General features: G+C 30.6%; 3 protein-coding genes across 4 annotated transcripts in view; all 3 read left to right on the top strand.

Annotated features, from left to right (window-relative positions):
• Positions 1 to 26,526, top strand: part of LOC135129687 (uncharacterized) — a 284,314-nt gene that overhangs the window by 239,722 nt on the left and 18,066 nt on the right. The gene's annotated exons all lie outside the window — the stretch shown is intronic.
• On the top strand, positions 7,675 to 8,435 carry LOC135129631 (uncharacterized). Of its 2 annotated transcripts, none has more exons than XM_064056843.1 (2): positions 7,675 to 7,926; positions 8,020 to 8,435. In XM_064056843.1, the coding sequence occupies exons 1-2, from the start codon at positions 7,794 to 7,796 to the stop codon at positions 8,319 to 8,321; spliced, it is 435 nt and encodes a 144-aa protein (XP_063912913.1). In that variant the 5' UTR covers positions 7,675 to 7,793; the 3' UTR covers positions 8,322 to 8,435. The 2 variants fall into 2 exon arrangements, with proteins under 2 accessions (XP_063912913.1, XP_063912912.1); XM_064056842.1 differs by having other exon boundaries at positions 8,017 to 8,435.
• On the top strand, positions 17,222 to 18,463 carry LOC135129721 (protein Wnt-8a-like). Its single transcript, XM_064056968.1, has 4 exons — positions 17,222 to 17,338; positions 17,396 to 17,848; positions 17,901 to 18,189; positions 18,243 to 18,463. Exons 1-4 carry the CDS (start codon positions 17,222 to 17,224, stop codon positions 18,461 to 18,463), a joined length of 1,080 nt encoding a protein of 359 aa, XP_063913038.1.

Below are 26,526 nucleotides of genomic sequence, written 5' to 3'. Positions count from 1 at the left end.
TGTTTTGACTTTTCCATTTTTTCAATTTTTCAATTTTTAAATTTTAGATTTTCGGTTTTTAAATTTTAGATTTTCGGTTTTTGAATTTTTCAATTTTTCGATTTTTCGATTTTTCAATTTATCAGTTTTTCAAATTTCAGATTTTTCAGTCCGGGGATTTTTCAGTTTTCCTTTTCAATTTTTGGAATTTTTAAATTTTCAATTTTACAATTTTTCGATTTTTCGAATTATCGATTTTTTGTAATTTCCAAGTTGTCAATTTAGAATTTTTCAACGTGTCAATTTTTAAACTTTTCCATCTTTCAGTTTTCCAATATTTTAATTTTAATCGAGATGTTTCCAATTTTCGATTGTTCAATTTCCCAATTTTTCGATATATCACTTTATTCATTTTAAAATTTTTCTATTTTCAGTTTTCGATTTTGGGTCGATATGTTTTATCGATTTTTTGATTTTTCGATTTCTCTACATTTCGATTCTCGATTGTTTGAAATTTCGATTCTTCGACGTTTCAATTTTTCAATTTTTCGATTCTTGAAATGTTTCGACTTTTCGATTTTCCGACTTCTCGATTTTTCAACTTTTAGATTTCTCAATTTTCAGAATTTGTCAATTTTCGGAATTTTTCAATTTTTCGATCATTTAATTTTTTGAATTTTTGAGTTTAACATTTTTCCATTTTTTTTTTAGATTTCGATTTTTCAGTTTTTCTTCCATTTTTCAGTTTTTCTATTTATCGATTTTTCAATTTTTTGATATTTCAGTTTTGGGATTTTCCAATATATTAATCCTTCCTTGAATTTTTCAATTTTTCGATTTATTATGTGCCTTTCTAGATTTTTCAATTTTTTAAATTTTAAATCTCACAATGTCTCGATTTTTAGGATTTTTAGTTCTACGATTTTTCTTTTTCAGTTTTTCGAATTTTTAAGTTTTCGATTTTTCAATTTTTCGATTTCTCGATTTATCGAAATTTCACTGTTTCGAAATTTCGATTGTTCAATTTCCCGATTTTTCGATTTATTGATTTTTTCCAGTTTTTAAATTTAAAATTTTTTGATGTATCAATTTTTAATTTCCCGCATTTTTTGATTTTTCGCCTTCTCGACTTTTCGAATTCTCGCTTTTTTGAAGCTTCGAATTTTTAATATTTCAGTTTTTCAATTTTTCGATTTCTCGATTTTTTAAGTATCAATTATTATTTTTCAGTTTCCAGATTTTTCAATTTTTCGATATATCCTTAAATTTTTAAATTTTTTAAATTTTAGATATCTCAATTTCTCCATCTTTCGGTCTTCTCGAATTTAGATTTCTCGGTTTTTCAAATTTTCGATTTTTAAATTTTTTCGGTTTTGAAATTTTTGGATTTTTTTGTTTTCCAGTTTTTAAATATTTCGATTTGTCTGTTATCGAGACTTCAATGTTTCGAATTTTCCATTGTTCAATTTCCCAATTTTTCGATTTATCACTTTATTTATTTTAAAATTTTTAGAATTTTCGATTTTGGATCAATATGTTTTATCGATTTTTTTATTTTTCGACTTCTCGGTTTTTTGACTTTTCAAATGTTTCCACTTTTCGATTTTTCAACTTGTAGATTTCTCAATTTTTCAATTTTCGGAATTTGTCAACTTTCAGAATTTTTTTTTCATAATTTAATTTTTCGAATTTTTAAATTTTAAATATTTCCATTTTTTTGGATGTTTAGATTGCTCGATCTTTCAATTTTTCGATTTCTCGATTTTTCAAATATCAATTTTTATTTTTCAGTTTCCGGATTTTTCAATTTTTCGATACATATTTTAATTTTTAAATTTTAGATATCTCAATTTCTCCATTTTTCGGTCTTCTCGGATTTATCGACTTTTAAATTTGTTTAAATTTTTCAGTTTTTTTTTTCGATTTTTCGATTTTGGATTATGTTTTCTCAATTTTTTAGTTTTTCGATTTCTCGATCTTTTGAAGTTTCGATTTGTCGATTTTACAATGTTTCTATTTTTAAATTTAAAATTTTTCCATGTTTGAATTTTTCAGTTTTTGGATTTGTTGATGTTTCGATTTATCGATTTTTCGATTTTTCAATTTTTCAATTTTTTGAGTTTTAGATTTCTCGATTTTTCGATTTTTCGATTTCTCGGTTTTTCGATTCTTCAAATGTTTCGACTTTTCGATTGTCCAACTTCTCGATTTTTCAACTTGTAGATTTCTCAATTTTTGAATTTTCGGAAATTGTCAACTTTCAGGATTTTTAAATTTTTTCATAATTTAATTTTTCGAATTTTTGAATTTTAAATTTTTCCATTTTTTTGGATGTTTAAATTGTTCGATCTTTCGATTTTTCGACTTTTCAGATTTCGATTTTTCAGTTTTTCTTCCATTTTTCAATTTTTCTATTTATCGATTTTTCAATTTTTCGATATTTCAGTTTTGAGATTTTCAAATATATTCCTTCAATTTTTAGTTTATTCGACATTTCGATTTCTCGATTTCCCAGTGTTACAATAATTTTTGGGATTTTAAATTTTAGATTTTTCGGTCTTTGTATTTTTCAATTTTTCGATTTATTGATGTTCCTTTCTCGATATTTCAATGTTTCAATTTTTCGAATTTTTAAATTTTCGATTTTTCAATTTTTCGATCCCCCGATTTATCGAAATTTCACTGTTTCGAAATTTTGATTGTTCGATTTCCCGATTTTTCGATTTATCAATTTTTTAATTTCCAGTTTTTCAATTTTAAATCTTTTGATGTATCAATTTTTAATTTCTCGAATTTTCGATTTTTCGCTCTCTTGATGCTTTGATTTTTTGATAATTCAGATTTTCAATTTTTCGATATTTCAGTTTTTCAATTTTTCGATTTCTCGATTTTTCAAGAGTATCAATTTTTATTTTTCAGTTTCCAGATTTTTCAATTTTTCGATACATACTTAAATTTTTCAATTTTTTTAATTTTAGATATCTCAATTTCTCCATCTTTCGGTCTTCTCGGATTTAAATTTCTCGGTTTTTCAAATTTTCGCTTTTTAAATTTTTTCGGTTTTGAAATTTTTGGATTTTTTTGTTTTCCAGTTTTAAAATTTTTCGGTTTATCTATTTATCGAGATTCCAATACATATTTCGAATTTTTGATTATTCAATTGCCCAATTTTTCGATTTATCGTTTTTTTAAAATTGTTCAGTTTTTCAATTGTTAATTTTTCGATTTTTCGATTCTGGATAATATTTTCTCAGTTTTTTAGTTTTTTGACTTCGCGACATTTTGATTTCTCGATCTTTTGAAGTTTCGAATTTTAGATTTCTCAGTTTCTCGATGTTACAATTTTTGGGTCTTTAAATTTTCGATTTTTCAGTCTTTCAATTTTTTAAATTTTAAATTTCTCAATATCTCGATTTTTAGATTTTTCAGTTCTACGATTTTTCCCTTTTACAATTTTCGAAGTTTTAAATTTTCGATTTTTCGATATCTCGATTTATCAAAATTTCGATTGTTCAATTTTCCGAATTTTTTGATTTTTCGCCTTCTCGACTTTTCGATTCCTCGCTCTTTTGAAGCTTCGATTTTTCGATATTTCAGTTTTTCGATTTTTCGATTTCTCGATTTTTCAAGTATCAATTTTTATTTTTCAGTTTCTGGATTTTTCAATTTTTCTATACATACTTAAATTTTAAATTTTTTTAAATTTTAGATATCTCAATTTCTCCATCTTTCGGTCTTCTCGGATTTAGATTTCTCGGTTTTTCAAATTTTCTATTTTTTCATTTTTTCGGTTTTGAAATTTTTGTATTTTTTTGTTTTCCAGTTTTTAAATTTTTCAATTTGTCTATTTATCGAGATTTCAATGTTTCGAATTTTCCATTGTTCAATTTCCCCATTTTTCTATTTTTTTTTTTTAATTTTTCACTTTATAATTTTTTCAATTTTTTAGTTTTTAATTTTTCGATTTTGGATCAATATGTTTCATCGATTTTTTGATTTTTCGACTTCTCGATGTTTCGATTTCTCGTTTTTTTGAAATTTCGATTCTTCGATGTTTCAAGTTTCAATTTTTCGATTTCTCGGTTTTTCGATTCTTAAAATGTTTCGATTTTTTAATTTTCCAAATTCTCGATTTTTCAACTTCTATGTTTCTCAATTTTTTAATTTTCGGAATTTGTCAACTTTCAGGATTTTTCAATTTTTTCACAATTTAATTTTTCGAATTTTTGAATTTTAAATTTTTCCATTTTTTGGATGTTTAGATTGCTCGATCTTTCGATTTTTCGACTTTTCAGATTTCGATTTTTCAGTTTTTCTTCCATTTTTCAATTTTTCTAATTATCGATTTTTCAATTTTTCGATATTTCAGTTTTGGGATTTTCCAATATGTATATTAGTCCTTCAATTTTTAGACTTTCGACTTTTCGATTTCTCAAGGTTACAATAATTTTTGGGATTTTAAATTTTAGATTTTTCGGTCTTTGAATTTTTCAGTTTTTCGACTTATTAATGTTCCTTTGTCAATTTTTCAATGTTTCAATTTTTCGATTTTTAGATTTTTCAGTTCTACGTTTTTTCTCTATTTCAATTTTCGAATTTTGAAATTTTTGATTTTTCGATATCTAGATTTATCAAAATTTCGATTGTTCAATTTTCCGAACTTTTTGATTTTTCGCCTTCTCGACTTTTCGATTCCTCGCTCTTTTGAAGCTTCGATTTTTCGATATTTAATTTTTCAATTTTTCGGTACATATTTCAGTTTTTCAATTTTTCGATTTCTCGATTTTTCAAGTATCAATTTTTATTTTTCAGCTTCCAGATTTTTCAATTTTTCGATACATACTTAAATTTTTCAATTTTTTAAATTCTAGATATGTCAATTTCTCCATCTTTCGGTCTTCTCGGATTTAGATGTCTCGGTTTTTCAAATTTTCGATTTTTAAATTTTTTCGGTTTTGAAATTTTTGGATTTTTTGTTTTCCAGTTTTGAAATTTTTCGATTTGTCTGTTTATCGAGATTTCAATGTTTTGAATTTTCCATTGTTCAATTTCCCAATTTTTCGATTTATCACTTTATTTATTTTAAAATTTTTAGAATTTTCGATTTTGGATCAATATGTTTTATCGATTTTTTTATTTTTCGACTTCTTTACATTTCGATTTCTCGATTTTTTGAAATTTCAATTCTTCGATGTTTCAATTTCTCAATTTTTCGATTTCTCGGTTTTTTGATTTTTCAAGTTTTTCCACTTTTCGATTGTCCAACTTCTCGATTTTTCAACTTGTAGATTTCTCAATTTTTGAATTTTTTGGAATTTGTCAACTTTCAGAATTTTTCAATTTTTTTCATAATTTAATTTTTCGAATTTTCGAATTTTAAATTTTTTCATTTTTCAGTTTTTCTTTCATTTTTCAATTTTTCTATTTATCGATTTTTCAATTTTTCGATATTTCAGTTTTGGGATTTTCCAATATATTGATCCTTCAATTTTTAGTTTTGTCGACTTTTCGATTTCTCGATTTCTCAATGTTACAATAATTTTTGGGATTTTAAATTGTAGATTTTTCGGTCTTTGAATTTTTCAGTTTTTCGATTTATTGATGTTCCTTTGTCAATTTTTCAATGTTTCAATTTTTCGATTTTTAGATTTTTCAGTTCTACGTTTTTGCTCTATTTCAATTTTCGAATTTTGAAAATTTCGATTTTTCTATATCTCGATTTACAAAATTTCGATTGTTCAATTTTCCGAATTTTTTGATTTTTCGCCTTCTCGACTTTTCTATTCCTCGCTCTTTTGAAGCTTCGACTTTTCGATATTAAAATTTTTCAATTCTTCGGTATTTCAGTTTTTCAATTTTTCGATTTCTCGATTTTTCAATGTTTCAATTTTTCGATTTTTAGATTTTTCAGTTCTAAGATTTTTCTCTATTTCAATTTTCGAATTTTGAAGTTTTCGATTTTTCGATATCTCGATTTATCAAAATTTCGATTGTTCAATTTTCCGAATTTTTTGTTTTTTCGCCTTCTCGACTTTTCGATTCCTCGCTCTTTTCAAGCTTGGATTTTTCGATATTTCAGTTTTTCAATTTTTCGGTATTTCAGTTTTTCAATTTTTCGATTTCTCGATTTTTCAAGTGTCAGTTTTTATTTTTCAGTTTCCGGATTTTTCAATTTTTCGATACATATTTTAATTTTTATTTTTTTAAATTTTAGATATCACAATTTCTCAATTTTTCGGTCTTCTCGGATTTATTGACTTTTAAATTTTCTTAAATTTTTCAGTTTTTAATTTTTCGATTTTTCTATTTTGGATTACGTTTTCTCAATTTTTTAGTTTTTCGATTTCGCGACATTTCAATTTCTCGATTTTACAATGTTTCGATTTTAAAATTTTAGATTTTTCCATCTTTGAATTTTTCAGTTTTTGGATTTGTTGTTGTTTCGATTTTTCAATTTTTCAATTTTTTGAGTTTTAGATTTCTCGATTTTTCGATTTCTCGAGATTTCAATGTTTTGAGTTTTCAGTTGTTCAATTTCCCGCTTTTTCAATTTATCGATTTTTAAAAATTTTAATTTTTCAATTTTTCGATTTCTCGATTTTTCAACAGTTCAATTTTCGGATTTCTAGATTTTACAATTTTTCGATACATATTCTAATTTTTCAATTTATAAAATTTTTTTCTCAATTTCTCGACCTTTCGATTTTAGATTTGTCGATTTATGGAGATTTCAGTGTTTCGACTTTTCGGATTTCGATTTTTAGGTTTTTCAATTTTTCAATTTTAATTTTTTTCCCCTTTAGTTATCTAGTTTAAATATTTAAACGGAATTTGTGGTCAAAATAACCTTCGACCAATTTATTATTTTATATCACGACTTCTACAATATTTTTACTATGATCGCCATGACAACCCATATAAAAACTTAGTTTAAAAGTATGTTCAGTACAACAGTTAACATTTTCTTCTTGATACTCATCGTTCCACTTATTTTTATTTTATTCTAAACGCCAAACCAAACATAAATCTGTGCACACTGAACAGAATACAAATTGTTTAGTTATGGTTTCAATTTTCAAATGTCCTTTCACTCAATAGTCTATTTCCATGTGCAGACAATGTAATGAAAAAGCGACACTTTTTAGAACAGAAGTGACAGTGTGCAAAATCTACTTAAAAGATCGTCTTACATACACACGATCTAATTAAGTATATTTCTAAGGAACTGGACTATGAAATCCGACGCAAATTTTATATAAGATAGCCATCTATGGAATTAAAATTTTAGCCAAATTTAATTAAACTCAAAAAATAGGTCCACTGACTGTTATAATTTCTTAATGGTAACTAATCAAAGAAAAAATTAATAATTCAACAATACTGTTTAAGTGTATCATTCCACTTAAAAATTGTTTTTTATTTGTTTGAAAGAGGCACAAATTCCACTGAAATTAATATTATTTAACAATGACCAATTTCACGTGTGAAAATTCGCCTTCATTACCTCACCATTAAAGCAATAAATTTGCCAAGAAACGACTTCCTTTATTATGATCATTACGAACGAAAACAGGAAATCCAGCTTCTGGCCACAACATAATCCAAAGTGGGCCACTTACTGTTACACTTTAGCTACTTAATCACATTAAATATTCCGCCAGTAAACAGAAGAACGCAGAGCTGTAAGGCAAAAAGCAGAACGTGAATTGAGGCGGAACTGAAACAAGTTTAGAAACTGCACTGGAGGATTGACTTCATAACAAACTCTTTCACTGAACACTGTGCCGAAGAACTCTTCATGTGTGCGTGTTAAAATGAGTTTCTTGCAAAAAACGACTCTTCTAATGAGTGTATTTATTTTGTGTGTGTCTCAAACTGAGTGTGGGGTCGCAAGTAATTGTCGTGGTAATTGTACACAAGAACTTAAAGGGCTATCTAGGGCCGATGGTGAGTTAAGTATCACAAAAAATTAAAAAATGTCTCGTTTGAGTTATAGTGTGTTATATTAGAACGTATACACTCTGACTCTTGTTCCAGAAGGGGGTGGAGAAAAGGAGGAAAAGGAAGACGTGATGTCGAAAATCCTGCCCATGATGGTAATGCCCTTTATGCTTCAAGTCACCATGCTCCCCATGATGTTAATGTCGATGAAGTTCATGTTAATGAAGAGCATGTTTCTGGGTAAAATGGCCATTGTGTTGGGGTTTGTGGCGTTTTTGAGGAATTTATTAAAACGAGGTGACGCTTTGTACAGTCATAACGTCAACGTTCACCACCACCCAGAATATTCTCATCACGGTAGGGCGATTGATTTTACCAGTTACGAAGAAAGAAACAGGTAGAAATTGGAGGCGCTAAAGTAAAGCACTTATAACTCCGCTGTGATCTTTTGTACCTAAATTAGGTAGGTTTAGTCATATTTATTGTGTAGTTGCGAAATAAAGTTATTAAAGTTATAGTGTGTCTTTAAGTCGTTCCGAATCATAAATTTCAACAAAAGTTTATTGTGCTGTAAAGGGGATCGCTTCCTGTTTTGGACCTGCTGATTTACCTGTTTTCTCAGTCCATAAAATTGCGCTTGTTAAAGTGGAACAGAGGTGCCGAAAGACCTCCCAGATGTTTCTCGGAATTGTATACAAATTGTAACGAATTTTTTTAACTTAAAAATTATTTTCTCCATAAAATATTGCCACAGAAAGCTTAAATTATACTGACTCATCCTGTATACACTTCATAACCGAAAGTGTAAAAATTTGCATCAGAAAGCTCGGAGAAAATTTCATAATGTTTTTTTGAAATTATTACATAGTAAATCAAGAACAAACAATTCAGCAACTGCAAAAATTTTCCACGAATGTCGTCACTGTTATGATATTTTTATGGCAACACTGCTACCTTGCAATGAAAGTATTTCACTGTTTTAAAGCGAATTTAACAACATTTTTAAATAACGTCATCAATTTTTAAAAACAAAACATTTGTTTTGTATTTTCTAAGATAAATTTTGACATTTTGTTTTTATAATTTAGGCGTCTAATTGTGGGATAAAAAACAAACCCGGATTAATCAAGCACACGTGTAGAAATAACGGGTGTCCAATTAAAAAAGTCATCCAGCTGGCTTTGATTTTTTGTAAACATTGTGAAGTGTGTCTACGATTAACCCCAAATTTAATCGATGACAGCTGACAACGCGGAAATGTCAATTATATAGAGCAGTATAAATTAATAAAACATATGAGTTTTTTTTCTGTTTTCTTCTATCGAAAAAGTAACACTAACTTGAATACTTTTTTAACTGAACACCCGGGGACCTTTCCTGTCTATTTTGTTATGAAAGTGAAATAATCCCGAGGTCCTCAAATGTTTTATTTTTAAGAATGCGAAAGAATCTCTGGAAGTTCCTTCTACTTTTTTTATTGTTAAACTTTTTATAAAAATGTGAAAGAATCTCTAGGGCCTTTTCTGTCTTTTGTTTTTAAGAATGTGAAACAATCTAGAGGTCCCTTCTGTCTTTTTTTATGTTAAAAAATCTAGGAGACCTGTTCTGTTTTTTTTTTATGTTAAGCAATCTAGGGAGCCGTTTTTGTCTATTTTTTAATGTATGAAGGGATCTATATGGGGCCCTTCTATCTTTTTCTTAATATGAACAGATCTAGAGAGATTCTTTTCCCCTTTTTTAATGTTAAACAACCTAAGGGTCTCATGTGTCTTTTTTGAATATTAAATCTTCTAGAGAGCCCATATTGCTTTTTTTTAATTTTTAATAATCTAGGGAACTTTCTATCCATTTTATAAGAATGTGAAAGAATCTCGGGGGCCTTTTCTGTCTTTTGTTTTTAAGAATGTGAAACAATCTAGAGGTCTCTTCTGTCTTTTTTTATGTTAAAAAATCGAAGAGACCTGTTCTGTTTATTTTTTATGTTAAACAATATAGGGAGCCCCTTCTGTCTATTTTTTAATGTATGAAAGGATCTATATGGGGCCCTTCTATCTTTTTCTTAATATGAAAAGATCTAGAGAGATTCTTTTCTCCGTTTTTAATGTTAAACAATCTAAGGGTCTCATCTGTCTTTTTTGAATATTAAATCCTCTAGAGAGCCCAATTTGTTTTTTTTTTTAATTTTTAATAATCTAGGGAACTTTCTGTCCATTTTATAAGAATGTGAAAGAATCTCGGGGGCCTTTTCTGTCTTTTGTTTTTAAGAATGTGAAACAATCTAGAGGTCTCTTCTGTCTTTTTTTATACCAAAAAATCTAGGAGACCTGTTCTGTTTTTTTTTATGTTAAGCAATCTAGGGAGCCCTTTTTGTCTATTTTTTAAGGTATGAAAGGATCTATATAGAGCCCTTCTATCTTTTTCTTAATATGAAAAGATCTATAGAGATTCTTTTCCCCTTTTTTAATGTTAAACAACCTAAGGGTCTCATCTGTCTTTTTTGAATATTAAATCTTCTAGAGAGTCCATATTGCTTTTTTTTTAATTTTTAATAATCTAGGGAACTTTCTGTCCATTTTATAAGAATGTGAAAGAATTTCGGGGGCCTTTTCTGTCTTTTGTTTTTAAGAATGTGAAACAATCTAGAGGTCTCTTCTGTCTTTTTTTATACCGAAAAATCTAGGAGACCTGTTCTGTTTTTTTTATGTTAAGCAATGTAAGGAGCCGCTTCTGTCTATTTTTTGAGGTATGAAAGGATCTATATGGGGCCCTTGTATCTTTTTCTTAATATGAAAAAATAGAGTTTCTTTTCCCCTTTTTTAATGTTAAACAATCTAAGGGTCTCATCTGTCTTTTTTGAATATTAAATCTTCTAGAGAGCTCATTTTGTTTTTTTTTAATTTTTAATAATCTAGGGAACTTTCTGTCCATTTTATAGGAATGTGAAAGAATCTCTGGGCCCTTTTCTCTTTTTTTTTAAGAATGTGAAACAATCTAGAGGTCCCTTCTGTCTTTTTTTATGTTAAATAATCTATGAAGCCCCTTACGTCTATTTTTTAAGAATGCGAAAAGATCTGTAAGAGGCCCTTCTATCTTTTTCTTAATATAAAAAAATCTAGAAAGTTTCTTTTGTCTTTTTTAAACGTTAAAAAAATCTAGGAATCCCTTCTGTCTTTTATTAATATTAAATTTTCTGGAAGGCCTTTTTGTCACTTTTTTTATTTTTAACGATCTAGGGGACCTTCAGTCCATTTCTTAAAATTGTGAAATATTAATCCTGGGGACCCTAAGTGTCTTCGATTTAAGAATGAGAAAGAATCTCTGGGGCCGATTCTGTCTTTTGTTTTTAAGAATGTGAAATAATCTAGAGGTGCCTTGTATTTTTTTTAACGTTAAAAAATCAAAGAGACGTCTTCTGTTTTTTTTTATATTAAGCAATCTAGGAAGCCTCTTGTGCCTTTTTTATGTTAAACCATCTAGGTAGCGCTTTCTCTCTATTTTTTAAGAATACGAAAGGATCTATAGGGGCCGTTCTACCTTTTTCTTAATATGAGAAAATCTAGAGAGTTTCCTTTGCCTTTTTGAAATGTTAAACAATCTAGGGGTCTCATGTGTCTTTTTTGAATATTAAATCTTCTAGGGAGCCCATTTTGTTTTGTTTTAATTTTTAATAATCTAGGAAATTTTCTGTCCATTTTATAAGAATGTGAAATAATCCCGGGGAACGTAAGTTTTTAAGAATGAGAAAGAATCTCTCCGGCCTTTTCTGTCTTTTGTTTTTAAGAATGTGAAATAATCTAGAGGTCTCTTCTGTCTTTTTTTATGTTAAAAAATCTAGGAGACCTGTTCTGTTTTTTGTATGTTAAGCAATCTAGGAAGCTGCTTGTGTCCTTTTTATGTTAAATAATCTAGGGAGCTGATTCTGTTTATTTTTTAAGAATGCGAAAAGATCCATGGAGGAGCTTTTATCTTTTTCTTAAAATGAAAATATCTAGAGAGTTTCTTTTGCCTTTTTTAATGTTAAACAATCTAGAGGTCTCCTGTGTCTTTTTTTAATATTAAACCTTCTAGGGACCGAATTCTGTCTCCCTTTTTTAAATTTCAATCTAGGGGATCTTCTGTCCATTTTTTAAGAATTGTGAAATAATCTTGGGGAACCTAAGTGTCTTCTTTTTAAGAATGCGAAAGGATCTCTGGGACTAATTCTCTTCTATCTTTTTTTAATGTTAAAAAATCTAAGGGACGTCTTCTGGCTTTTTTCATGTTAAGCAATCTTGGAAGCCCCTTGTGCTTATTTTATGTTAAACAGACTAGGGAGCCCCTTTTGTCTGTTTTTAAGGATGCGAAAGGATCTATAGGGTGCCCTTCAATCTTTTTCTTAGCATGAAAATATGTACAAAGTATTTTTTGCCTTTTTTAAATTTTCAACAATCTATGGATCCCTTCTGTCTTTTTTAATATTAAATCTTCTAGGGAACCTTCTGCCCATTTTTTAAGAATGTGAAATAATCCCGGGGTCTCCAAGTGTCTTCTTTTTAAGAATGCGGAAGAATCTCTGGAGCCCATTCTGTCTTTTATTTTTAAGAATGTGGAACAATCTAGATTCTGTCTTTTTTTAATGTTAAAAAATCTAGGGAAACACTTCTGTCCTTTTTTTTACCTTAGGCAAACTAGAAAGTCCTTTGCGCCTTTTCTATATTAAATAATGTAGGGAGCCCCTTCTGTCTAGTCTTTTTAGAAAGCGAAAGGATCTGTAAGGGGCCTTTCTATCTTTTTCTAAATATGAAAATATCTCGAAATGCCTTTTTTATGTTAAACAATCTAAGACGTTCCTTCTATCTTTTTTTAATATTAAATCTTCTAGGGAGCCCCTTCTGTTTTCTTTTTAATTTTTAGCAATATAGTGAACCTTTTGTCGATTTTTTAAGAATCTGAAACAATCTAGGAAGTTCCTTCTGTTTTTTTAATGTTAAAAAACTCCAAGGAACATATTCTGTCTTTTTTTTTAATGGTTATAAATCTAGGAAGTCCCTTATACCTTTTTACGTTAATCAATCTAGGAGAGCTTTTCTATTTTTTTCTTATTATATACGAAAAAATCTAGGCAGTTTCTTTTGATTTTTTTAAATGTTAAACAATTAGTTGTCCCTTCTGTCTTTTTTTAATTTTTAACAATCTAGGGGACTTTCTATCGATTTATTAAAAATGTGAAATAATCCCGGGATCCCCAATTGTCTTCTTTTGAAGAATGCGAAAAAATCTCTATGGCCTATTTTGTCTTTTGTTTTTAATAATTTGAAACAATCTAGCGGCCCCTTCTTTCTTTTTAATAATAAAAAATCTACCTTTTTTTTAATGTTAAGCAATTTACTTCCTTTTTTATGTTAAACAATCTAGGGAGCCATTTTCTTCCTATTTTTTAAGAATGCGAAATATACCTAGAGGGGGCCTTCTATCTTTTTCTTAATATGTAAAAATCTAGATAATTTCTTTGCTTTTTCTAAATGTTAAACAATCTTGAGATCCCTTGTGTCTGTTTTTAATATTAAATCTTCTAGGGAGCCCCATTTATTAAAAATGTGAATTAATCCCAGGATTTTAATAATATAATTTGAAACAATCTAGACGGCACTTCTATATTTTTTAATGATCAAAAATCTAGGGGATCTCCTCTGCCTTTTTTATGTTAAGCAATCTAGGAAACCCTTTGTCCCTTTTTTATGCCAAGGAGCCCCTTTAGGCTATTTTTTTCAGTATGTGAAAGAGTTTATAGGAGGCCCTCCTATCTTTTTCTTAATATGAAACAATCTAGAAAGTTTCTTTTGTATTTTTTAAATATTAAACAATTTAGAAGACCTCTTAGTCTTTTTTTAATATTATATCATCTAGGGGGTCAACTCTGTGTGTTTTTTTTTTATTTTTAACAATGTAGAAAACCTTCTGCCCATTTTTTAAGAATAATGTGAAATAATCCCGGGGTCTCCAAGTATATTCTTTTTAAGAATGCGAAAGAATCTCTGGGGTCCATTCTGTCTTTTGTTTTTAAAAATGTGGAACAATCTAGATTCTGTCTTTTTTAATGTTAAAAATCTAGGGAAACTCTTCTGTCCTTTTTTTTATCTTAAGCAATCTAGGAAGTCCTTTGCGCCTTTTTTATATTAAACAATGTAGGGAGCCCCTACTGTCTAGTCTTTAAGAATGCGAAAGGATTTGTAAGGGGCCCCTCTACCTTTTTCTTAATATGAAGAAATCTAGAAAGTTTCTTTTGCCGTTTTTTAAAAATCTATAGCCGCCCCTTCTCTATCTTTTTTTAATACTCCTATTAAATATTCTAGAGAGCCAATTCTGTCTTTATTTTAATTTTCAACAATCTAGGGGACCTTCTGTACATTTTTTAAAAATGTACGGGGTCCCCAAGTGTCTTCTTTTTAAGAATGCAAAAGAATCTCTGGGGCCAATTCTGTCTTTTGTTTTGAAGAATATGAAACAATCTAAAGTAATGTAAAAAATCTAGGAGACCGCTTCTGTCTTTTTTATGTTAAGCAATCTAGGAAGCCCCTTGTGCCATTTTTATATTAATCAATATAAGAAGCTCCTTCTGTTTACTTTTTAAAAATACGAAAGGGTCTATAGAGGGCCCTTCTATCTTTTTCTTAATATGAAAAAATTTAGAGTCTTTCTTCGCCCTTTTTAAATTTTAAACAATCTGTGGGTCCCTTCTGTCTTTTTTTAATATTAAAAAAGGGAACCCTTTTGTATTTTTTTTTTAATTTTTAACAATATACAGAGGCCACGTCGTCATTTTAATGTTAAAAAATTTAGGGGGTTACTTCTATCTCTTTTTATGTTACATAATCTAGGGGGCCCCCTTCTATTTTTTTAAGGATTAAACAATCTATCCCTCTTTCGTTTTTTATGTTCATCAAGAATCTAGAAGTCCCTTCTGTCTTTTTTTAATATTAAATAACCGAGAGGGCCACTTATGTCTATATTTTAGAACTGGAAAGAATGTAGGGGGCCCTTCTGTCTTTTTTTTAATATTAAGCAGTCTAGGGAGGTTCTTCTGTCTTTTTTTTTAAGAATATGAAACAATCTCGGGAACCCGTAGCATTTTTTTTAAGAATGCCAAATAACCTCGGGATCCTACTGTCTTTTTTTTTTAATTTGAGAGAATCAGGCGATCCTTTTTTTTTTAATTTTTAGCAGTCCTTCTGTCATGCGAAACATCTTTCACATTCTTAAACAAAAATGAGAAAAATGAGAAAATTTTCTTCAACAATTTTGAAATATTTTCAATAATTTAGGCGTATTTGTAATAAAAACCGAAGCCGGATTCATCAACCACACGTGTAGAAATATATTTATTGTTTTATGAGCTGAATAAAATCGCCAACAGACTTTGAATTTTTTTAAACGTAGATTGGACCACTTGACAAAGCAAAATCCAATCTTCTCAGAGTAAATAAAATAGGCCACTTTCAGGTTTTTTTTTTTTTTAATTAGGTTTGACCACTTGCGAAAATAGCATACGATTTTCATCTGAGACTAAATAAAATAATAAGGCAATAAAATGCAGACCCGGACCTGGCTGTTTTCCTATTTTGTGTCATTACAGGATTACAGCCAATAAAATGAGTGATTAATTTCATTGGCTCGTAATTAAAGACGAATTTCATCTTGACGATCATCACATTCAAACCAGGTAACAGTGAAATTATTCTATTTGATTTGTCACTATAAGCCACTCTGAATTTTTTTAAACGTAAGTTGGACCACTAGACAAGTAAGTCAATCTTTTTCTGAGAGCAAATAAAATAAACAGTGAAAATAGTATAAAAACAAAATAAAAAGAAATGCGATGTCATAGTTCTAAAAGTGTCACTCGAAAATTTTCAAAAAAATTACCAAAAAAAAAATGTTTCATGTGTTTGCCCTACATCGAACGATTTCTGTTCAATGTTATAAAGTAGTAAAAAAAATAAATTAAAAGAAGATATATCCACGAAGTGGAACAAATTCCGGCCACGAACATCTAAATTTTGTAAAAATTAATTAGCGTGTCGTACGAACTGAACAAGAGTAAAAAAATGTTCTTAATTGGCACCGAAACAGATTCACCCATTGTGAGAATTTGTACATCATTAAAAGTACAGTTTGCTAAATCTAAATATTCTTATACATTTTTATCACCGTCCAGACGAAACTCGAACAATTTCACTCTCCTTGAACAAACTTGACAACCCTATCCTTCTTTCCGTACTTACTCTTGTCCTAAATTTACAAAAGACCGCTTTACTTAATCCCTTCCGCTGGGAAACCATACCTAAAACATAAACGGTAGGCCCTACTCAATATTCACAGAATTCGGACCGGACACCATTTGGACCATAAAATTTATTATGGGACAACACAGGCCGGTCGTTAAAGGAATTTTCGGTGCTCGATTAAAGGCAACTGGGAAAACACGTGCAATAAATATTGACTCGGGCCGATCCTGTCACAACTTGCAGAATTTTCCCAAAATGGTAATTAAAAACCGTTAAGTGAAATTCACGAATAAAATTTAGCTATGTAGATGTGTTTTTCTTTTTGGGAGAAAAAGGTGAATCACCTCTGGCATGTTATCTGAAATACCTACATTCACGTGATCCCAAAAACCAGTTCGTGATGGAAATGCGGAAATAAATTTCATTTTTTTATGGAGGATTCTTATGATGAAGATAAATTAGGAAGAAAAGACAAGGAGAAAAGTGCTGGTTTGAGAAGTCTTGTCTTGGTATTAACTGTGGGTCATGGGTCAAGCTGGCCGATGAAATTTTACCTACTTTCCAATGTGTGTAATACGGACAAGCTATAAACCCATTAATAAAAATAATGCTATTCATGGAGATATTTATTGTCGATTGTGATGCTAAAATCCAAAAAAAATAATGGGCTTTACAATGTTTTGATAAGTTTTATGATGACGTCAACTTTGTAGTGGGAACAAATATCTCAGATTGACTCAGCAAAATTTTTAAATGACATCATCAAATGTGTGGTGGGGATAAGCAGATTTTAGTAATTTCGAAATCTTCAGTGATTTTTTAATACTTTACAGCTTGTTTAAAAATGGCCACCTACGACTTTTATTTTTCACACCTGAATTGCACTCCCATCGGCAGGTACTCAGGGGCGGTTTCTTTGAGATAATTGTCCCCACTTTACAACACTAGTTGAAACTTACCTCTCTTTACTACCACAAGTTTTCATTCACAAAATTGTTCATTCATTTTGCGTTCGGTTTTGGCCCTTCGAAGACAGGATGAGTTCGAAAATTTTTTTTCTAGCTTTGTGGATCTATCTCTTGATCATTGTTAGTGTTTCTCGGTCCACCAGCATTAACAGTATACTCAAAAGCAAAGCCTTGCAAGATTTCAACGTAAGTAATTTGTTTGATATTTTTGTTAGTTTGTACGAGTTTGGAAAATATTTATAGCGAAACCTGAACCCTGCTATTTTGCGAAGTGTGGACGCCGGGGCCCAAATGGCTATGGACCTGTGCAGAGACGTCTTCAAATGGGAGCGCTGGAACTGCCCACCGTCCGCTTTTTCCAAACAAATGAATCAACAACCAACTAGAGAAAAAGCCTACGTAGATGCCATTTTAGCAGCTGGAATCATCTACTCCATCACTAAAGACTGTTCAGAAGGAGTGATTGAAGAGTGCGGCTGTAACTCCAATCTAAAACGAGAAATTGAAGAAAACGCTATCATTACGTCGTACTTATTTCCATCAAAGCTACAAATGGAAAGAGACTGGGCTTGGGGTGGGTGCTCAGATGACTCCAGTTTCGGCGAAAACTTAGTCCTCAAACTACTAGACAAAAACGAAAAGTCTGGGGATCCTCAAAGCTTCGTCAGCCGCCACAATAATCGAATCGGAAGAGAGGTAAGCCAAAATTTTTCACTCGAGCGGGGTGATGAAAAAATATTGATTTCAGATCATTCGGGAGAAAATGATGAAGAGTTGTCAGTGCCATGGGGTCTCTGGAAGCTGCTCTTTCCAGACGTGCTGGATGAAAATGCCCACTTTTCCACAAATCGCGAAACAGCTAAAAGAGCGCTACGACAGAGCGATGTTTATCAGCTACGAAAAGATCGGCGTAGGTGTGGCTCTGGGGAATTCGGCCAGGCAGACGCTTTTCGAAACAGACATCAAAATTCTATCCAAGGGTAACCTGCTTTATTTGGAGAAGTCGCCGAATTACTGCTTCGAAGATATCGCAAGTGGTAAGTTGTGTATTTCGATGTGGACGGAATTGTATATGTTTTTTTTGTGATAGGGTGGCCTGGAACCCTCGGACGAACTTGTTCTAAAACTACTAACAAGGCAGCTTCCATTTCCGAGAGGAGAAGCTGCAGACATTTATGTCGGAGTTGTGGGTTTAAGGCCCGCAAACAGCAGAAGCAAGTGACTCGGATGTGTAACTGCAAGTTTACTTTTTGTTGCGAGGTGAAGTGCGACGTTTGCGTAGAAATGGTTAACGAACACTATTGTCACTAATGGACTTTGTTTAAATTATTATTGTATATAATCATTAGTATTTTAGGTAAGTGTTGTATAAGTTAATAAATTGAATGACAACAAATTTAATTATTTTTTTACTTTCCGAGCGTAAGCGAAGGAGGTATGGTAATTGAGTCCGTCCGGGGATTTTCTGGACCTTTCGTGACCCCTAGAGTACGAAGAAGTAGGTCCCCCGTTTCCGTCTGTGAACCTTTGCTGAATAAATCCTGATATGATCAGTCTATCCTTGTAATGTATCATTCAATTCATGTTTTTTTTATTTCCTTAAACTAGTCAGCAAGTTTCAAAAAATATTTAATTTTGTATTTTCTAAGAAAAATGTTCAAATTTCCTTCAACAATTTTGAATTATTTTCAATAAATTAGGCGTACACCTATGTAATAAAAAACGAAGCCGGATTCATCAACCACACGTGTAGAAATATATTTGTTGTTTTATGAGTTGAATAAAAGCGCCAACAGACTTTGACTTTTTTTAAACAATAAAATGAGTGATTAATTTCATTGGCTCTTAATTAAAGAAGCATCTCATCTTGACGAATATCACATTTAATAGCAGGTAACAATGAAATTATTCTGTTTGTTTAGTCATTTTATAGAATTTACAGAAAATTTTATTATTTTAAGAATTGTTCTAAAATTTTATTTTGTTAGGAAAGATCTCAAACTTTTGCAAACTAAAATTAGAATGATTAGACAAAACGTTGAGATTTAAGGAAAAAGAGTTGTCAAAAGAAAAATAAATACCTTAGAGAATTCATTCAGAATTTAAAAAAAAGGATAATTTTAATATGTTTACCAAAATAACCCACTTTGAATTTTTTTAAACGTAGATTGGACCACTAGAAAAAGTAAAATTCAATCTTTTTCTCAGAGCAAATAAAATAAACAGTAAAAATAAGTAGTACAAAAATAAAATGAAAAAAATTGCAATTTCATAGTTCTGAAAGTGTCACTCGAAAGTTTTCAAAAAAATCAAAATTTAAGTAAAAATTAATTAGCGTGTCGTACGAACTGAACAAGAGTAAAACAATTAATGAATTGGTGGATTTATTTATTGATTTAGTCAAAAACTGCAAAACCGAATGCTTTGAAATCTTGGAGATGTTTTAAATTTATCATAAGCAATTGCTCATCCCCCCTAATAAATTGATGACGTCACCTCAAAATTTTGCTGAATATAGGTATCCTGTCCAAAATGTGCAAACTATGATCAGTTTATTCTTGTAATTTATCATTACATTCATATTTTTTAGATTTGACAGAAACTTAAATAATACGCAAAGAAACCGAAAAAATATGAGATAATTTTTATTTTATTTTATTTTTTATTTTCCAACGGGGTTACACCCAATTACAGGAAAAACTAAAAATTAAAATTAAAAATTAACAATAACAAGAAAGTAAAACTAAAAAGAAAAGAAAATTCTACCCATATAATGATTGCTTAACACAACTAACAATTTTGTTAATAGAGTCGAAATTTATATCGCATAAGTGTGAAATTTGATTGAAATAACTACACATAATACTAACTGGAGATCTTCTTAAAACGTTAGTTCTGTCAGCAGTACAATAAAATACATGATTATGGCGTGCACTAATTCTTGGTACAAGAAAATTTAAATAATGAAGCAATTCAGGGCAGTCTACTTGATTTCTAACTAAAAAAACCAAAAATTTAATGGCGATAATAATTCGTCTTTTATGTAATGATAAAAAATTAAATCTTAATAATAATAACGAGTGGTCATATTCTCGACAAGGATAGACCCCATCCAAAAGAAAAGACATAAATTTTAAGAACAAGCGTTGAACCGATTCTATATGATCAATATGGTTTTGATAAATTGGAAACCAAATTAAGGCACCATATTCAATTCTCGATCTGACTAGTGCGAAAAATAGAGCCTGTAACGTGTCGACACGCTTAAAGTCAAATAATACAATTAAGTATAAGAGAATTGATCAAACTCCGATATGATCGAGGAGAATCCGGACGAATACGAAAGAATCGAGGAGGACTGGTAGAAACTGGACAAATTCCGAAATTATCCGGAAGAATCTGAAAGTAATTTGAAAGAATTCGACAGAATCGGAAATAATACACAAAAAATCCTATATAATATCCGATATATGAAGAATCCAAGAGGATACGAAAGGAACAGCCCAAATTTGTATAGGAACGGAGAGAATCCGGAAGAATCCTTAAGAATCTGGGAGAAGTACCAGAGAATCTGAGAGAATTCGAAAGAATTTGGGTGAATGCAAAAATATCTTAGGAACTCTGATAGAATCCAGAAGAATCCGAGTGAATTAAAGAAAATATGGAAATCATTCGAATAAAGAACATAATCGGAAATAAAACGCTAAAGAATCTAAAAAAATACGAGATAATCCGAGGAAATCGGAGATCCGAAGGAATCCGAAAGAATACGACAAGAACTCCAAAGTATATAAGACAATTTGAAAGAATACTAGAGAATGACAAATTCCGAGAGGATAAGAGAGAATCCGGAAGAATACTAGAGAATACGAGAGAATTCGAGAGTATATGAAAAAGTCCGGATGAATATGAATGAATCCAAGAAAATCGGACAGAATCTGGAAGCCGAGTGAAACACGGAGGATCGGAATATAACTGAAGAGAAATAGACACAATTCTAAATAATACAAAAGAATCCGGAAAAAATCTAAATCCGAAAGAATCCGGAAGAATACGAAAAGAATCCCAAAGAATACAAGAGGACCAAAAGAATACAAAAGAATATGAGAGAATATGAAAGAATCCAAGAAAATCTGGTAGGGCTTATAACTGTCCGAGCGAACCAGAGAGAATCTGAACCGAGTTGCATAGAATTTGACAGAAACTTAAATAATACGCGAAGAATTCGAAAAAATGTGAGAGAAGTCAAGAAAGTATAAGAGAATCGGCCAAAATTCCGAGAGAATCGAAGAGAATCCAGAAGAATACAAAAGAGTCCAAGAGGAAACGAAAGAAACTGGCCAAATTTAGTTAAGGTCGGAAAGAATCCAAAAAGGAAAACGAAAATAATACGAGGGAATACTAGAGAATGCAACCGAAACCGAAAGGATTCGAAAAAATCCAAAATTATCCGAAAGAATTCGAAAATAATTCGAAAGAATTAGACAGAATCCGAAACAATACGAGAGAATCCGAAAAAACCCGAAATCAGAAAGACATTCCGATCAAATTCCGAAAGAATCGGAGAGAATCCGGATTAATGTAACGAATTTGGGACGCATATAAAAGAATCCGAGAGAATTTGAAAAAATCTGGATCAATGGGAAGGAATCCAAGGAAATCTAATAGAATCAGAGAGAATCCGGTAATAATTCGGAAGAATTTAACAGAATCCGAAAAAATTTGTAAACAATCCGAAAGAATACGAAGAGAATCCTAAAAGAATCCCAAAGAATACAAGAGAATCCGGAAAAATGCAAGAGAATATGAGAGAATCCGACTAAATTCCCAGAGGATAAGAGAGAATTCGAAAGAATCCTAAAGAATTTGAGAGAATACGAAAAAATCCGAGAAAATATAAAAGAATCCGACAACAATTGGAGAGAATTTGATACTTAAAGAATATTCAAAAAATCCGAACGAATACGAATTTAAGTAAAAATTAATTAGCGTGTCGTACGAACTGAACAAGAGTAAAAAAATTCATGAATGGGTGGATTTATTTTATTAATTTAGTCAAAAACTGCAAAACCGAATGCTTTGAAATCTTGGAGATGTTTTAAATTTATCATAAGCAATTGCTCATCCCCCCTAATAAATTGATGACGTCACCTCAAAATTTTGCTGAATATAGGTATCTATCCAAAATGTGCAAACTATGATCAGTCTATACTTGTAATTTATCATTACATTCATATTTTTTTTAGATTTGACAGAATCTTAAATAATACGCACAGAAACCGAAAAAATATGAGATAATACAATTGACAAAACTCCGATATGATCGAGGAGAAACCGGAAGAATACGAAAGAATCCAGGAGGACACGAGAGAAACTGGACAAATTCCGAAATAATCCGAAAGAATCTGAAAGTAATTTAAAAGAATTCGGCAGAATCGGAACTAATACACAAAAAATCCTAAATAATACACGATAATATGAGAGGATTCGATAAAATTCCGAAATAATCGGAGAGAATCAGAAAGAATATGAAGAATCCTAGTGAACCAGAGAGAATCCAAAAATAATTCCTAAGAATTCAACGGTATTCTAAAGAATATAAAAGAATCAGAATGAATGCAAGAGAATATGAGAGAATCCGGAAGAATCCGAGTGAATTAAAGAATATAAGAAAATAATTCGAAAGAATTTAACATAATCGGAAATAATGCACTAATGAATCTGAAAAAATACGAGAGAATCCGAGGAAATCGGAAATCCGAAGGAATCCGAAAGAATACGACAAGAATTCCAAAGAATATAAGAGAATTTGAAAGAATACTAGAGAATGATCAAATTCCGAGAGGATAAGAGAGAATCCGGAAGAATCCTGGAGAATACGAGAAAATTCGAGAGTATATGAAAGAATCCGAATGTATATGAAAGAATCCAAGAAAATCGAATAGAATTTGGAAGCCGAGTGAATCACGGAGGATCCGAATATAATTGAAGAGAAATAGACACATTTCTAAATACTTAATACAAAAGAATCCGAAAAATCCTAAATCCGAAAGAATCCGCAAGAATACGAAAAAAATCCCAAAGAATACTAGAGAACCAACAGAATACAAAAGAATATGAGAGAATATGAAAGAATCCAAGAACTAGAGAGAATCTCAGAACAGAGAATTTTACAGAATCTTAAATAATACGCAAAGGATCCGAAAAAATATGAGAGAAGTCATGAAAGTAAAAGAGAATCGGTCAAATTTTGAGAGAATCGGGGAGAATCCGCAAGAATACAAAAGAATTCGAGAGAAAACGAAAGAAACTGGCCAAATTCAGTTAAGGTCGGAAAGAATCCAAAAAGGGAAACGAAAACAATACGAGGGAATACGAGAGAATGCAACATAAACCGAAAGAATTTGAAAAAAGCCGAAATTATCCGAAAGAATACAAAAATAATTCGAAAGAATCAGACAGAATCCGAAACAATACGAGAGAATTCGAAAAACCCCGAAATCAGAGACATTCCGATCAAATTCCGAGAGAATCGGAGAGAATCCGGAATGATGTTAAGAATTTGTGAGGCATATAAAAGAAACCGAAAGAATTTGAAAGAATCTGGATGAATGCGGAGGAATCCAAGGAAATCTAACAAAATCAGAGAGAGTCTGGTAATAATTTAACAGAATCCGAAAAAATAGGTAAACAATCCGAAAGAATACGAAGAAAATCGTAAAAGAATCCCAAAGAATATAAGAGAATCCGGAAAAATGCAAGAGAATATGAGAAAATCCGACTAAATTCCCAGAGGATAAGAGAGAATTCGAAAAAATCCGAGAGAATACGAAAAAATCCGAGAGAATATGAAAGAATCCGACAACAATTGAAGAGAATTTGACACTTAAATAATATACAAAAAATTTGAACGAATACGACAAAGTCTGAATAAATTCGTGATTCGAAAGAATGAAAGAAAATATAAAAGAACCGACCTAATTTCGAGAGAATCGGGGAGAATCCGAAAGAAAGGAAAAGAGTGTGCAGCAAAATCCGAAAAAATCTGTGTGAATCAAAGAATTCGAAAATAATTCGAAAACATTCGACATAATCCGACATAATATACAGAGTCAAAAAGAATTCGAGAGAATCCGAAAAAATCCAAGTCCCGAGAGTTTCCGAAAGACTACGGAGAGAATCTAAAAAGAATCTCAAAGAATACACGATAATATGAGACAATTCCACCAAATTCTGAAGGGATCGGAAAGAATCCGCGAATATGCAAATGAATCCGAGAGAATTTTGAAGAATCCGGATGAATCCGAGAAAATCTGACAGAATCCGGAAGAATCCGAGTGAAGCAGAGAGAATCTAAAAATAATTCTTAAGAATTCAACAGGATCCCAAAGAATATAAAAGAATCCGGAAGAACACAAGAGAATATGAGAGAATCTGACCAAATTCTGAGGGGACCGGAGAGAATCCGGAAGAATCCTTAAGAATCCGAGAAAATCTGACAGAATCCGAGTGAATTAGAGAAAATCAGAAAACAATTCGAAAGAATTCCACATAATCGGAAATAATACGCTAAAGAATCTGAAAAAATACGAGTGAATCCGAGAGAATCAGAGTTCCGAACGAATCCGAAAGAATACGAAAAAGAATTCCGAAGAACATAAGAGAATGACCAAATTCCTAGCGGATAAGAGAGAATCTGGAAGAATACTAGAAAATGCGAGAGAATTCGAGAGTATATGAAAGGATCCGGAAGAATACGAAAGAATCCGAGAAAATCGGACAGAAACTGGAAGCCGAATGAATCACGGAGGATAATAATAATAATAATAATGATCCGAATATAATTGGAGAAAAATAGACACAATTCTAAGTAATATAAAAGAATCCGAAAATGGAAATAATACGAGGGAATACGAAAGAATGCAACAGAAACCGAAAGAATTTGAAAAAATCCGAAATTTTCCGAAAGAATTCGAAAATAATTCGAAAGAATTAGATAGAATCCCAAACAATATGAGAGAATTCGAAAAACCCCGAAATCAGAGAGACATTCCGATCAAATTCCGAGAGAAACGGAGAGAATCCGGAATAATGTTAAGAATTTAGGAGACATATAAAAGAATCCGAGAGGATTTGAAAGAATCTGGATGAATGTGGAGGAATCCAAGGAAATCTAATAGAATCAGACAGAATTCGGTAATAATTCGGAAGAATTTAACAGAATCCGAAAAAATAGGTGAACAATCCGAAATAATACGAAGAGAATCCTAATAGTATAAAAATAAAATAAAAAAAATGGGATTTCATAGTTCTGAAAGTGTCACTCGAAAATTTTCAAAAAAATCTAAATTTAAGTAAAAATTAATTAGCGTGTCCTATGAACTGAACAGGTGTAAAAAAATTAATGAGTGGGTGGATTTATTTTATTGATTTAGTCAAAAACTGCAAAACCGAATGCTTTGAAATCTTGGAGATGTTTTAAATTTATCATAAACATTTGCTCATCTCCCCTAATAAATTGATGACGTCACTTCAAAATTTTGCTGAATATATCCTATCCAAAATGTGCAAACTATGATCAGTCTTACATTCACATTTTTTAAATTTGACGGAATCTTAATAATAATACACAAAAAAAAAACAAAAAATATGAGATAATACAATTAAGTATTAGAGAATTGACCAAACTCCGATATGATCGAGGAGAATCCGGACGGATACGAAAGAATACAGGAGGACACGAGAGAAACTGGACAAATTCCGAAATTATTTGGAAGAATCTGGAAGTAATTTGAAAGAATTCGGCAGAATCGGAAATATTACACAAAAAGTCCTAAATAATACACGATAATATGAGAGGATTCGATTAAATCCCGAAATAGAATAGAATAGAATAGAATAGAATATTTATTAACGGGATACCCCTATTACAATATTAATTAAATTATTAATAATACAAGAAACAAAACTTATAAAACTAAATATGTATACTAAATATTAAATAATAAATAAATAAATACGTGCAAAATAAAATTAAAAATTATTAATTAAGAATTTACAAAATAGCTTAGATTCCTGATCAAATTCTTAAACGCAGTTTTATTAATATTAAATATGTTGAACCTCTGGTCCTCTGCGAGTGTGTTGGCTGTGTTCATCATTCGTCTAATTGGATGGTTTTGCGATCTTTTTGTTATCGACAAAGGAATTCTGAAAATCTGTTGACTGCGAGTCAATCTGCTATCAGCAGGCAATACAATGAAAGATAGTTTTTCTAGTAAGCAGGCATTGTCTATTTCACCATTAATAAGTCTTCGAAGAAATGAAATATCGGAAATTATGCGATGAGTTTCGAGTGAATTAATATGAAAATT

Source organism: Zophobas morio, unplaced genomic scaffold (genome assembly GCF_036711695.1).
Source record: "Zophobas morio isolate AGI-343-1 ecotype UQ-CSIRO unplaced genomic scaffold, CSIRO_AGI_Zmor_V1 ptg000016l, whole genome shotgun sequence".
NCBI classification, from domain to species: Eukaryota; Metazoa; Arthropoda; class Insecta; order Coleoptera; family Tenebrionidae; genus Zophobas; species Zophobas morio.
This window is presented reverse-complemented; position numbering and strand designations above follow the sequence as displayed.